The sequence below is a fragment of the Myiozetetes cayanensis genome, unplaced genomic scaffold (assembly GCF_022539395.1).
Source record: "Myiozetetes cayanensis isolate MyiCay16 unplaced genomic scaffold, myiCay2020 scf15, whole genome shotgun sequence".
NCBI classification, from domain to species: domain Eukaryota; kingdom Metazoa; phylum Chordata; class Aves; order Passeriformes; family Tyrannidae; genus Myiozetetes; species Myiozetetes cayanensis.
In genome coordinates this window covers 14,590,457-14,604,306 of record NW_026087159.1, presented here as the reverse complement: position 1 = coordinate 14,604,306, position 13,850 = coordinate 14,590,457, and the positions used below count along the sequence as shown (strand labels likewise).

At 57.4% G+C, this 13,850-nt stretch overlaps 2 protein-coding genes across 2 annotated transcripts; one reads left to right on the top strand and one right to left on the bottom strand.

The window, feature by feature from the left end:
• Nucleotides 1-288: 288 nt before the first annotated feature.
• Nucleotides 289-1,632, bottom strand: RIPPLY1 (ripply transcriptional repressor 1). The gene is made up of 4 exons (XM_050310502.1): nt 1,487-1,632; nt 1,182-1,257; nt 593-663; nt 289-514 (listed from the first exon to the last, which is right to left on the bottom strand). The coding sequence occupies exons 1-4, from the start codon at nt 1,630-1,632 to the stop codon at nt 289-291; spliced, it is 519 nt and encodes a 172-aa protein (XP_050166459.1).
• Nucleotides 1,633-4,328: 2,696 nt separating this feature from the next.
• CLDN2 (claudin 2) lies at nt 4,329-5,638 on the top strand. The gene has a single exon (XM_050310499.1). The coding sequence runs from the start codon at nt 4,490-4,492 to the stop codon at nt 5,177-5,179; it is 690 nt and encodes a 229-aa protein (XP_050166456.1). The 5' UTR covers nt 4,329-4,489; the 3' UTR covers nt 5,180-5,638.
• The last annotated feature ends 8,212 nt before the right edge of the window (nt 5,639-13,850 follow it).

The window sequence follows — 13,850 nt, the reverse complement described above, 5'->3', positions numbered from 1 at the left end:
CCGCCCCTCGGCCAATCGCGCCCCGCCTCCCTCCTGCGATAGGAGCCCCGGTGCTGGCGGTGGGCGGGGCTCTACGCTCCTGTCCCCGCCCAGCTCGTACCGACAGCCAATCAGAAGGCGCTGCGGCTGCGGGGCGGTGCCGCGGTGGCCGCTGGGAGCTGTAGTCCCATCGCCGATCCGCCGTCCCCGCACAGCCCCCGGTTCGGCCCCGGGGGCGGGCGGAGAGCCCCGGGCGGGGTCTGTGCCCGCTGCGCTCGCTGCAGGGTCCGCCTGCCCCTGCCTGCTGCCTCACAACGGCTTGCCGGGGCTGGAACTGCCAGCCTGCGACGAGCGACCCGCTGTCACATCCCCTGCCTTCTCCTCCTCCTCTTCTTCTTCCTCCTCCTCCTCCTCCTCCTCCTCGCTGCCCGAGTCCTCATAAAAGCAGAGGGTGGCCTGCACGGGGAAGTTCTGCAGCAGCTTCTCCCCGACGGCGTACAGGTGGTCAAAGGCCTTGGACTTGGGCCAGAGGAGCCTGTGCGGGGAGAGCCGGGCTGAGCCCCCCGCCCGCCGCCGCCCCCGCGCCCCCCGCGGCACCGCGCCGGGCTCCTACCTGACCGGGTGCCGGAAGAAAGACAGCGCTTTGTCGGGGCCGCCATCCCTCGCTGCGTCCCGATTCTGAGCCTGCGGACACACAGCCGGGTGGTCCCTGTCCCTGTCCGGGGGCGCCTGCTCGCCCCGCCCCCAGCTGGCACCAGGGGCTGCGCTCTCCCCCACACCCCGCAGACCCGGCAGATCCCCCCTGAGTTGGGGCGCTCACCCCCCCGCCAAGGAAGCTGGCATCTACCTCCCCCGCCTCCAGGCAGGCTTTGTGCCAGGGTAATCTCCCCCCCGTGCTCGGAGCTCGTGCCCAGGCATCCCGCTAACCCCTTGAGGAATGCCCGCCCGGGCTGGGAACAGCCGGCCCTTTCAGGATGCGGGGAGGCTGTGCTGGCTGTGGCCCCCCGGGGGATCAGCCTGGCCCTGCATCGGGGTGATGCACCGGGGAGGTGGGCACGGTACCACCATCGCGCAACAGTGCCGGGGGCCAGGGACTCTGGGGGGAAGGACTCCGGGGAGAGAGGCTGGTTTTTGTCTAACAGGGACCCCAGCCTGTGGGACACGGGGACAGACACAGCAGGGAAGTGTCGAAATCAACTCACAGGGTCCGTCTGCTCCTGCCACCTCCCGGGTCCCTCCTGGGCTCGGGGCAGCCACGGTCTCCAGAGAGGAAGGGCTCTGGGGAGACAGCACGTTCAGCACGACAGCCGCCCACCCTGCTCCGCTTCGCCCCAGAGTGTCCCACCCACCCGATCGGCTCCTGCCCGGGTGCCAGCACCCTCTGTCCCACCCGTGGCCGCTGCGATCAGAGGGGTCCCCACCAGAGCAGCTTTCACCCGAACCCAGCTGGAGCCTGAACCGTCCCACCTTCCACCCAGCCCCTGCCCTCCCCCGGGCAGCGCAGTACCTTCCCCCTTGCTCCAGCCCCAGAGCTGGGCAAGCAGTGGCCACAGGCACCCGGAGCCCGTGGGGAGGCAGGCAAGAGGCAGCAGCTTGCATGATGGCAGGCGACACTGTCCCTCCTGATGCTGCAGACCCTCGGTGAGGACGCATTTATAGCCCTGCCTCGGCGGTGACTCACAAATTCTTTGGGGCAGGGGAGCAAAGGACTCGGGGGTGTGGGGACAGCAGTCCCTGCGGTGTGAAATTTGTCCCAGTTGTGTAAACAGAGGACTGAGGGGGGGCTGGGGGCGGAGGGGCTGCGATCTCTGGTGGAAAAGCAAAACACAGAAGGGAAAAGTTAGACACCATTTGTGAGAAAATCCCCAGGGGGGGAACAGGGGAGGGCAGAGACAATTAACAAGGATGATTAAGTGTTCTTTGTAGCCATTTACATTAAGGGAGGGGGTGTGGAGAAGGCATGGAGAGCGTTGGGGCAGCATGATGGGCATGAGATGGGGACGGTGCAATGGGCATGGGATGGGACTGCATGTTGGGCATGAGATGGGGACAGTGCAGTGGGCATGGGATGGGGACACTAAAACGGGCATGATGAGGACAGTGGGATGGGCTGCACTGGAGGCAAGAACAGAGCAACCAGGAGGCAGGTGGTGGGATAATCAAGAGAGGACAGGGAGGGAAGACAGGTGGCAGGGCTGGACCCCAGGCAGAGGCAGGGCAGTGGTCTTGCTCAGGCATCCATGGCCCACTGTCTCAAGGAGCTGCCAGGTCCCATTCCCACACTGTTGGCAGTGGGGAATTCTTCCTGCCCTCTCCTTTGGTGCTTTGAGACCACACTGGGAGGTAGAGAAAAGCTTCTCGACATGAGGGTGGAAGGCTGATGTCCCCCACTCCCTGCCCCCAGCACTGCCCCACATCCCCTCCCTGCCCACTGCTCCTGCCCAAGCGCTCAAGGCAAAGTGCCACTGACAGACAGGTCACCTCCTGCTCCTGGCAGTGTTTCAGTTTGGGACGAGGAAAGAAAATAGCAAATGGTCCCTGTTGTAGCTCTGCTATCAGCATCCAAACACCCCTGTCCAAACGCCGGCCGGACCCTGCTTGGCTCTGAGCACAATTTGTCGCCAGGGGCCCTCCCTGCCCCTCTCCATCTGTGGCAGCCGGTGAGCAGGAGGGGGCATGGGGCCAGCACAGCCCTCATTACCTTCTCCATTTGCTCCTCATTTGGGCCAGTAGTCTTACAACAACAAACCCCGTGGAGGACAAGCAGGGCCAGGCAGAGTGAACCAACAGCCCAGGCCTGCTCTGAGGCATGTGAAGTTGAACCTGCTGGTGTTTCACTGCCCCTCCAACCCCACAAGGGCAGCCCTGCCCAGAGCAGGCACGTGGATGGTGGCACACAGTCACCTGCCAACCACTAAGGCTGGCCAGGAGTGTGTCAGCAAGCGTCAGTCCCGAGCCAATCACTCAAAACCTACCCTCATAATTCACGAACAACAAGCAAAACAAGGCATCCCAGCTCCCCAGTCCTTCCCGACGCCAAAAGGGTTTAATTCCAATCTGCAATAAGCCTCTGATCCAGGCGGAGATTTGCAGGTGGATTTTGCAAAGCTGTAGCTAAACAACTTGCAGCCTCTGATTCCCCCCCCTTCCCCGGCTGCTCACCCTGCTCTGAGCAGTCGCCTCCAGTCCTGGGTGACCCCCGGCTGCAGCCGCCCTCGGTCCCGCACTGCTCCTCCAGCACCTCCGTAAGTACCACAGAGCCCTGGCACAGCCCTCCTGGGCCTTTTCCTGGCACCCTGGGCACCCCAGGTGTTTCTTTTCCAGCAACACCCCTGGGATGGCGTGGGAAGGCTCGGTTAGTGCAGAGGAGGGGAGGCAGAAAGTTGGGAAACGGTGGTGCCGAGCATCGGAGGTGGCAGCGGGGGGACGGGGAGCGGAGCAGAGGCCCTGGGGGGTGGCAGCACGCTCAGCCAGGAGCATTCCTGGGGTGACAGGGAGGCCACTGGCCTCGGTGGTGCCAGGGCGGCGTGGGCTCAGTCTGGTTTCGCAAGGCACCAAAGGAGGAGGAATTTTGAAACAAAGCAGAGGGAAAAACAAACCAACCTGCTCCACCACCTCCACCAACACCTACACCTGCGTGCAGGGCTGTGGGCAGGAGGTGGCACAGGCAGGAAAAACCCAGCGTGAGCTGCACCCCGGTGTGCTCACCCCTCCGTGGGACAGGTCACTCTGCTCAGCTGGGGTGCTTCCTGGAAGTATCCCCAAGGCAATGGCAGCCTGCTTTGCCCTGGTGTGATTCTGCCCTCCGTGGACCTCCAGGCTGTCCCGGGGATGCAGGTGTCATGTCACTGTCATATGCATTTCTCTCCATCGTTGTCCCCAGCAGCATGGAAAGGCTGATATCCATGGTTCAACCTCAGATGGCCACATGCCAGCGTCCCAGTGGAGCCTCAGCAGCTTGGGGTGGGTTGTGGGTGACTGCAGATGCCTTGGGTGAGCCCCTGCAGATGGGGACGAGGTGCCATCCCACTTCCTCAGCTGGGGAAGCCTCAGGGTCACCACCTGAAGTCCCAAAGAACAGTGTTTGGCTTCCTCGGCTGGGGACATCACAGGAGGCAAGGGACCTCCAGGAAGAGTGTGGGCACTTTCCCCCACCAGCAGCTGGCTCTCCATCCCTGCCCGCAGCGTCAGCGCAGGGGAGGGCTTTGGCGCCCTTCCTGGGCAGCGCTGCTCTGTGTCTGAAGCCCGGCTGGGGAGATAGCGGAGGTGAAAGGGCGCTTGGCACTCCTCCACAGGCTTGGGTCAATCGTTAATCTGTGAGGGATTGCTTTCCACTCCTGCAGGTAACTCCCCACAGCTCCCACCCTGCACAAAACCAGCGGTCCCAGGAGCGGGGTGGAGCTGCAGCGCTGCGAGCGGAGCTCCTCGCAGGGCCATGGGAACGTGAGCCCACAGAAGGCAACTGGGGAGGGAACTGCGAGCCCCGGGTAGGTGACAGCCGGCCCCCACCATGGTGTCCATGGGGCTGCAGCTGCTGGGCTACGCCTTGGCCTTCCTGGGCTACGTCGGCACGCTGACGGCCACGCTGCTGCCCAGCTGGAAGACCAGCTCCTACATCGGCTCCAGCATCGTGACAGCCGTGAGCTTCACCAAGGGGCTGTGGATGGAGTGCGCCACGTACAGCACGGGCATCACCCAGTGCGACATCTACAGCTCCCTGCTCAACCTGCCTGCCGACATCCAGGCGGCCCAAGCCCTGATGGTGAGCTCCTGCGCCGTGTCCTCCCTCGCCTGCCTGCTCGCCATGGTGGGCATGAGGTGCACCGTCTTCAACCAGGGCTCGCCGGGCAAGGACCGGGTGGCGGTGGCGGGCGGCGCCGTCTTCATCCTCGGGGGGCTGCTCTGCTTCATCCCGCTGGTGTGGAACATCCACGTGGTGCTGCGGGATTTCCGCAACCCCGTGCTCCCCGACAGCATGAAGTTCGAGCTCGGGGAGGCTCTTTACCTGGGCATCATCTCCTCCCTCCTCTCCCTCGTCGGCGGCTTCATCCTCTGCACCTCCTGTCCTGCCCGGGACCCAGCGGCCACCTACACCTACCAGCCTCAGCTGCTGGTGAGCAAGACCCCCCAGCCCTCTGTCAGCCAGGTGCAGAAGACCAAGAGTGAGGTCAACTCCTACAACCTGACGGGATACGTGTAGCGGCTGCAGGTGGGAACCAGGCTGGCACCTCTCCCGGCTCCCCAGAGCGCCCGGGCTGGCACCGAGGGAGCGCAGTGAGAGGAGAGGACACGGCGGCATCACCCGCGCTCAGCCCTCTCACGTGCTGGGGGGGGGTCGACCCTGCTCTCTCCCTGGGGATCCTCAGAGCCTTGTGACTGCTTGGAGATCCCAGCTGGTGGCTTATGTTTTTGAAGGACCCTGAATCCGGCTTCTGTTTCCTGCTCCATGCTGCCAGCCCGCAGACAGCCCCTGCTACAGCAGGACCCCAGCCTGCAGCCCCAGTGAACCTATCTGGATGGGAGGGGTGGGCTTGTGTCCCCAGGGACCAGCCCCATGGCTGTGGAGGCATCACAGCAGGGTCAAGGGCATCACAGAGTCGCTGCTGGGGGGTGGGGGTTGAGTGCTGGTTGCAAACTGATGTCGCAATAAATTTGTCTTTCTAGCCAGACTGTATCTGAGCTTTGCTCTGGCACGGAGGGGCCCTGGCAGTTCCCCCAGCAGGGTGGACTGTGGGGGCTATGCTTGCCTGCCTGGAGCTTCTGGCCCTTGCTCTGGCCTGCCTGCCTCCCCCCACCCCACACCTCATGGATTTGTCCCCCAGGAATCCAGGCAGGTGGGAGCACTGTTGGGAGGGAGGAGGTTCACTGCCCTGCAGAGTTTGTCCCTGGGCACCATGCCATGTGCCACTGCTGTGAGGGTATCAGCAGGGGCAAGCAGAACTCCCTAAGGGCTAATGGCAGGCAACGCCTTCCCCCCACCGCTCCGCTCTTCTTGCTTCTAAGGTGCAGGTGTCACTGGTACTGGGGTGCCCACAGGGGGATTCCCTGCCCCTGGACACATGTGGCACATGGAAGGCCACAGGAGGTGGGAGAGCCCTGGCATTCCCACATCTCCATCCCAGGATGAGCACTGGCACCCAGGACGCAATCACCAGAGGCAGCTGCTGGCCATGGTGGAGACTGAGCACCCCAACACAGCTGCAGAGGGGTCTCACAGGCAGCTCCTAAGCCCTGAAGTCCTTCCAGGGGCTGTTTTTAGAAGGAAAATGCCACCAGTGAGACATCAGAAAGGTGCAAGGGATGGGCAGGCAGGAGCCAGGGCTGCTCCTCACAACCCTTCTGCAGCAGTGGGACAATGCCCTGTGGCTGCAGCCCTGCCCAGGAGCAGCAGCAGAACAGTTCACACAGGCTGCCAGTGGCACTGGCGGATAATGGGCATGTGCCAGGGGAGAGGAGGTGCAGGGAAGCCCAGCCCCACAGCCCACCAAGGACATTTTAACATATCTAATGTACCCTGCCAGATGCACCCTGCTCTGCCATGCCACAGAAGGGACCCCTTGCCCTGGCTCCCTGTCTTCCAGGAAAAAGCTTCGGTCTACCTACTGACCCCTCATAAAGCAATTTAGATTAGGTCCCAGAGAGGAAGGGACCATGTTCCCCACTCAAACGTCACCACCGTTACCCTTGCACCAGTGAAATCATGTTTGCTGTGGGCTTAGCACGCTCCTGATAACGGGGGTCATGCTTTCTCCCCTCCCCAGTGAGCAGGGAGCCACACAGGGACTCACTGATGCTCACTGGAGGGGACCAGGCTGGATCTCAAGGCAAAGGCCATCACCCCATTTCCATTACCAAGGGTTATTTATTGCTGCCCTGGGGAAAGGGGGGTCCTGGGGCACACAAAGGGCTTAACCTGTGGGCTGCAGCCCTCCCAGGAGATGCTGCAAGTTCTAAGGGTCCTTCATCCATAAAGGTTTTGTTTCTGGGCAGCTGACGCAGGGAGGAGGCAAGAAAATACTTGGTATGAGGGGTCACACTTTGAAGAGGAGGAATTCCTGGGCACTGTGTCCTTGGCCCTCGCCTCCCACCTCTGTCTGCAGGGAGAGGCTGCGTTAATTAAACAAAGGGGCATTTGAAATGCTCAGTTCATAGTTTGATTGGTGCTGGGTTTATTAACATTTCAATTCAAGCAGCAGAAGGGAAGATTTCTGGTTCCAAAGGAGTTGCACAGCCTTCCCTGAAGGGGAAAGGCACAGGCAAAGGCAGGCAGAGCTCAGAGCTCAGGTACAGAAACACCCATGGTTTGGATAGATGAGTGCAGGGCAACGGGCCCCGGTGTCCCCAACAGCCCCTCAGGTTTCTTTCTCAACTGTGCAATGCCAGACCCCTGTTCTGTGGGTGCAGCGTGTCAGCTCTGGCTGTGGCACAGCAGGAGAGGAGCTGAAGAGCTCCAGGAACTGGGATGAGCTTTTCCCCAGGTCCCCGTGCTGCCAGCCCCGCCGAGGGGGAGCCCCTGCATTAGGCATGGGTGGGCTCAGGGAGAGGAACATCTCTCCCCTCCGGCTGTCCTGGCCTTCAATGTGAATGCACTCAGAGATGTGAACCTTGGCTACAGGGCAAGGCAGGTTGACAAGGATTTTCCACTTCTTTAAGCAGCAGGAGGGGAGGATGGGGAGGGGAAGGGAGTGTGCAGGGATGCAGTAGCAGTGGTTATCTCTGCCTCGCGCAATAGCCACGCTCCCCGTTATCGATAAACCGGGTCCTCGAGGGTACTCTGGATGTGGCCCAGCCCAGGGCCAGAGAGGACAGCAGCCCAGGCTGGCCCAGGTCAGCTCCAAGCCAGGCAGCACAGCACAGAGCCAGCCCCTCAGAGTGCCTCCTGCCCCTCACCAGCTCAGTGGGAAAAGCTGAGGGTGCTCCAGGATTTCCTGCGGGAAAGCCACAGAGGAGCACAGCCCACCTCAGGGAACGGGCAGGATGCAAGGGGAAGGGGCAGCCAGGGGAAAGCAGGGGTGGGAAGAGGGCTGGATGGGGAAGGGCTGTGCCAAGACCCTGGGCTGGAACCCTCGCCTTGTAGGATGGTGCAGTGGAGTGGGGAGCCCTGCAGCCCCTCACCAGAGGCCAGGCTGCAGTGACTAATCCCCTGTCACAAGGAAGAGAGTCCTTCCCCTCTCTTCTTCTCGCTCTGGATGATGCCCGGGATGAAGAAAGGGAGCAATAAAATACTAATGTGCCCTTATCTTCAAAAGCAATTAGAGGCACTATAAATGCCCAGCACCCCAATTTGGGTCAGGGCCTACAACCTCATCAGCTGGTCATGAGGAACATGCAAAAAGTCACGACTGCTTCTTCTGAAGAGGGAAGGACACAGCCCATCACCGATCCCTTGCCCACCAGGCAAGGGAGCCAGCAGAGCCTGGCCACTGTCCTGTGCAAATGGAGCCTCTTCTCATGCAGAGCACTGGGAAGGGATGCCCAGGGGTGGAAGGGCACGGGTTTGTCTCAAACCCATCGGGATCACACACCTCCTGCCTCCCTGGAGCCCTCCAGGCAAGCAGAGCACAGCTCCCCCCAGCATCCCCAGCCTGCTTCTTGTTTCTGCCTGGCAGCAACAAAGAATCCATGCAAGCCCTCTGAGGAGTATCAGACCAGGTGCTGGGAGAGGCTGTCTCTGCCCACAGCCCCAGGGAATTGCTCGTATAGGAGAGACGGGAGGGGGAAGAAAATTCAGGCCAAGTTCCTAATGGGCCAAGGCACTTGGAAAGGGCCTGCACATTCCTCCACCCTGTCCCCAGCTGCAGCACACTCCCAGCACTCCCAGCTGCCTCCCACGCCATGCCAGAGCCTCCTGGTCCAGCAGCAGGGCAGGGCTGGTGTGGGAAACTGCCCGTGGCCTCACAGCAGCCTTTTCAGGAGCAGCAGAGGATGCACTGTGAAGAGGGGCTGCTCTCAGGCACTTCAAATCCTGAATCCCACCAGTGGGAATGGGAGATGCACTCCCTGCCCTAGCCATGCCCCAGCCATGTGTCAGACCCCACCTGATATCCCTGCTGGTGGTCACGCTCTAGCCCGAAAAACAGCCTCCCGGATTCACCTCAGGGCACCCGCGATGCTCGGCTGGCAATTGCACTCCAAAGGCTTCCTGCCCTCCTGAATCCTTGGGATGGCCCTGTCTGCAGTCAGAGCAGGCAGCACACTGCCATGGGACTGTCAGTGCCTGGCTCCTCTGCTCTTCATGGGAGACGTTGCAGTGGAGGTGAGGGGTGGTGAGGAACGAGCTCCTCCTCGGAAAATGCCTTCAAGTCACAGGAAAAACCGGTGCACAAACTCCTGGCTTTCCACAGCCTCCTGGAAGAGACCTGTTTAAAGGCATGTTAAAGGATCTTTTGGTCTTTAGAGAAAGATATGAGGGAAACAGGGTGGAATGAACTCCATGGCAGTGCAGGGGACAGAGGCCTTTGGTTGCACCGAAGGAGATTGCTGGAAGGTACCTTCCTCTTTGAACACCAGCTCAGAAATCTATCAGAAGGGTTGTAAAAGGTGTTTATCTCGGAAAACCTGATAGCCCTGAAGAGGACATGGAGTTTTGATCTTCCAGGCATTATATTAACACCACAGTCAGATTGTTCCGTAATTTGAATCTAGTCTCTACTGGAGGAGCTTCAGGTTAGTGATCTTAGCAAACCTCAAGTACACTCAATGTAGAAGAGAGAGCAGGCTTTGTAGCAGAACTTACACCAATTCAGTGAGCAAAATGAGCTTCATGAGCAAGACACACTTTTATAATTATATAAACAGAAGCTCTTCCAGGGATTTTACAGAAGTATTGGTGAAAACAGACTCCATCTCTAGCTAAGATCTGCCTTGAAGAACTGGCCTAGGGAACTGCAGAGAAATTGTCCTGCACCCTTGGCAGCTCCAGTGCCAACTGAGGGTTACACAGCACCACACTGGACAGGAGAGAGGAAGACCAGAGGATCCCAAACACCTTTACATGGACAAATGGATCTGCAGCCTCAACAGCCAGTCTACAGAGTCACCCCAAGAAATCCAATCTGCCAGCCTTTTAATCTCCATGCTTCAGGTACACTGGGAGGCACCAAGATTTTGGTAGATGCTAACCTAAGGTCATACCTATAAGATACTCAGACCCCCGAAAACACAGACCCCCAAAAAAACACAGCAGAGCCCCTCCAAGCTTTCTGCTAAGCACCAGGAATCTGGAAGAAATAAGTCACGGCCTAAGCAGAGAAACCAGGGGGGCTTAAGAAGCTCTGGGGTTGCCTCTTATCTCTGCTCAGATTTCAGGGTGTGCTTTGATGAAGCTTTTCCCACACAGGCAAACTAATCTTTTCTCAAGGCAGCTGCTTTTTTTCACAGAACTTGCAACACCCTGTATTTCTGGGATGTCCAGCCTGCTAAAAAAGGCTAAAAGCAGGACAAGACCCACGTCACAAATAGCGTGACTGCCTTGAACTCACTTTCCCAGAAAAGCTGTCTCCCTAGGTTTCTCAGGTCACTGGAGCAAAGTCCCTCACCACAAGCTCTACCTGGCAGGTGCTCCCAAGATTGCTCCGAGAGGTGTATTTCCATTACCCAAAGTTTTAGTCCTTTCCTTTGAGGAGGTGGTCACAATTCCAGCCTTTAGTATTTCTCAAGGAGTAGAAAAGCTCCGGGAGTCTGCAGGCATTACAGGGCTAAGGGCAGGCTGGGTCCTCAGCCATCAATCACACTCCTGAGCCATTTGAGCTATTCCAGCACACTTTTACATGGATGAGAGCTGGGCTGCTTGCCTCTGGTTTTCCCCCAGCTGCCGCAGGAGCCAGGCACACATCTCACAAAGCACAGGGAATCATCTGACCGCCCCCACGACTGAATACCTTCTCATCAGCCTTCTGCTCTTCCCAAACACCCTTTATTTTCGTGGTGTTTCCAGGCTGTGAACAGGCAGGGTGTTCCACCCCAGGCCTGGCCGCTGGCCAGTGCGAGGCTGCTCGCTCCACCTCCCTGCAGGCACAGACTGCCCCGAGGAGGCGGCAGGGAACAGACTTCGGGGCAAAAACAATCCACTCCTTGTTTTCAAGGCAAGGAAGGCAGGAGCTTCGGGACCAGGGACATCCTCGGCAAGGAAAGGACCACTCTGCAAAGCAAAGCCCCTGGAAGGGGAAAGCAGCTCCCAGCACAAAGCCCCCACAGCCCAGCCCAGGGAGCTGCCAGGACCCTGCTAACACACGTTAAACTCCCACCTCCCCAGGCAGACCTGTCCCAAAGCTGAAACATCCCATCTCCCAGGTGTGCTGGAGTGACTAGGGCCCCACAGGCTGATTTGTGCCTTGTAACTCTGCAAGTGAAAACAGGTAAGTATTACCACACAGGTCACAGGCAGATGCAGCTAATCCACCCAACTTCAGTACTGAGCAAAAACCTCATGAGGTATAAAAGGAAATAACCAGAGCAAAACACAGTGTAAAGGCAGCCTGGTCTTATGTGAAGAGACAAGTTTATCCTCAGCTGTCCCTGAGTGCAGCTGCCCTTTCCCATGGGAGATCTTTGCAAAGCAGAGAGAGGCTGCCCACAAAACGCAGGACAAAAGCTTCCAGCTCGCCAGTGGGATGAAGAGAACCACAATGCCTTCGGCAGCATGAGCTGAGGAGAAACACAATGTTCCTCCTCCCTGGCTCCTTGCACCGCTGCCTGCTCCTGCACACCCTTCACACAGTGCTGGGCACGAAGGGTTCCCCACCAAGTCTTGCCAGGGCTGCTGGCTACAGCCCCAGGACTTCAGGGGGCACAGCGTGATACCAGCAGGGTGGATACAGAGAGCTCTGGGAGGAGAAAGCTTTGCCAAACAGCCTTATCTCTGAAGATGCTTTTCTGACCTCCTCACCTGCAATAAGTGTTTATCTCCACTACACAACTTAATCCCCCCCCAAACTACTCTGGCAGCAGCCTTCTGGCACGGGCACTGTTGAGAGAGCTTGGAAAGATGCAGGAGAAAAGTGCCAGGTTTTGAAACCAGGTACTCTGGTACCAGCTTATCTAAGGAAAATTAATAGGTGCAGTTTGCCAAGCTACATCCATTTAGGAAATGCTCCACCACAGAACTGCTTTGTGTGTTATTTCCTCACACTGAGGAAAACAAATCAGCACAAGAAATGCCAAAAGACCCATGTATTGCTGTTAGGAGCACATATTTTTGTCTTGTTGGTGATGTCAGACACAGAAAGGTGAGAATATGAAGCCTGCTAGCTGTTCACAGGCTGTTGAATGCTTCCATAGGTTCTTGGATCTGTGCTGATGGATGCTTGCATCAAAGCTGCCCTTTGCTCACACCTCCTCATTCAGCAAAGCCCCTTCCTGTCACTAATGTCTGAATGTCTGTTTTCTGTACATCACTGGGCTGGGTTTGGCTGGGCCAGAGTTAATTTTCTTCACAGTGGCTGGTATGGGGCTGGGTCAGCTTTTGCTTTACTTAATAAATTGTCTTCACCCACAAGTTTTCTCACTCTTACTTTTCCAGTTCTCTCTCCCATCCCACTGTGGGGGGAGAGAGTGAGGGGCTGTGTAGGGCTGAGTTGCCAGGGTTAAACCATGGGGTTTAACCATGACAATCACACAAACATGTTCTCCTTTCTCTGGGTGGCAGGAATAAACCAGGAGGAGCTCTGAGTTGTACAGGCTGTGCCACAGCTCCCTCACAGAGACAGGTTCCAGCCCAAGGGCTCCACATACACCAGAAAAAACATTAGGGATATCTGTGAATAACCTAAAAAAAGTAAGGTAAAGTATATTAGGGATAAAGTTCAGAAACCAGAGCTAGTTAGAATAGATAGCTATTATAGTTACTGCTTGAACAGCTATATTATAGCTATAACTAGCTAGAATAGCTAACTAGAATAGCTAATAGGGAATAAACAAGGTGCAAGGAGGAGGAGGAGCAGCAGCTAAGATTACTGGCTCAACACATATGTGCCGTGAAAAACACCGAGACCGAGTCTGAAGGAGGTGTGGACATTTCCTGCTTTAGAAACAGCTTTGGAGGAGAAAATAAAGGTCTGTCTCTTCACCCACCCAGGGGAGATGCTTCAAAGGATGACTTGCTTTTGGGATGAAACTTCCTAGAATGATCAGAATCCTGGTTGCTCCCTGAGATCATTGGCTATTTTGTACTTCAGAAACCGTATTTCATGCGACCATAAAAACTCATGCAAGCATGTAGGAATGAAGGAAAACTTGGTCTTGCTGTGACATCCTGGTGCAGATTCAATCTCCTCAACAGCTCTATTGAAAACTAAATAAGGTGGAGGTGTAGGCCTGTGGTTTGAGGACCAGTTGGAGAGATGTCAAAGCAAAAAACCAAACATGAATGAAAACCATGAACGGAGGGCGATAAGGGAGCTGCCTTCAAGCTCAAGTCTTAACACCTGCAGCAGTGGCCTGAAAACACACTAAACCACACAATGTGAAAATGTCAAGAGAGGTCACAGAAACAGCTCTGAGATCCAGAAACACGAGCTGAAAATGAAACAGGATTCAACCAGACAGGACATTAGAAATGGCAGACAAAGAGACAGCACCTACAGACTGCAGAAAAAAACACAGTTGTAGAGACACATCCTTTCTACTTCCACTAGCAACTGTGCAGGTCCCTTCTGCAGTAACACGTGTAAGTGCAGCCCTGGAGGGTGGCAAAGTCCTCCCCACGCAGGATGGGGCACTCTCTGTTCACATCACTGTGTTGCTCAACTCTGACTCTCAGGCAACATATTCTACACGTGTTCAGTGATACCACCTGAGCCACTAGTTTCTGTCTCATGGTCTTGTGCCTTTCCAGGTAAAATGAAGTGTTTGGGTCAAAGGAGCAATGCTGT

Excerpts from the sequence above, each read along its gene's own strand:
- RIPPLY1 (XM_050310502.1), bottom strand. The coding sequence starts at position 1,632 with ATGCGTCCTCACCGAGGGTCTGCAGCATCAGGAGGGACAGTGTCGCCT. Across the intron at positions 664-1,181 it reads GGCAGGAGCAGACGGACCCT|GCTCAGAATCGGGACGCAGC; the intron begins GTGAGTTGATTT and ends GTGTGTCCGCAG. Across the intron at positions 515-592 it reads TTCTTCCGGCACCCGGTCAG|GCTCCTCTGGCCCAAGTCCA; the intron begins GTAGGAGCCCGG and ends CTCCCCGCACAG.
- CLDN2 (XM_050310499.1), top strand. The coding sequence starts at position 4,490 with ATGGTGTCCATGGGGCTGCAGCTGCTGGGCTACGCCTTGGCCTTCCTG.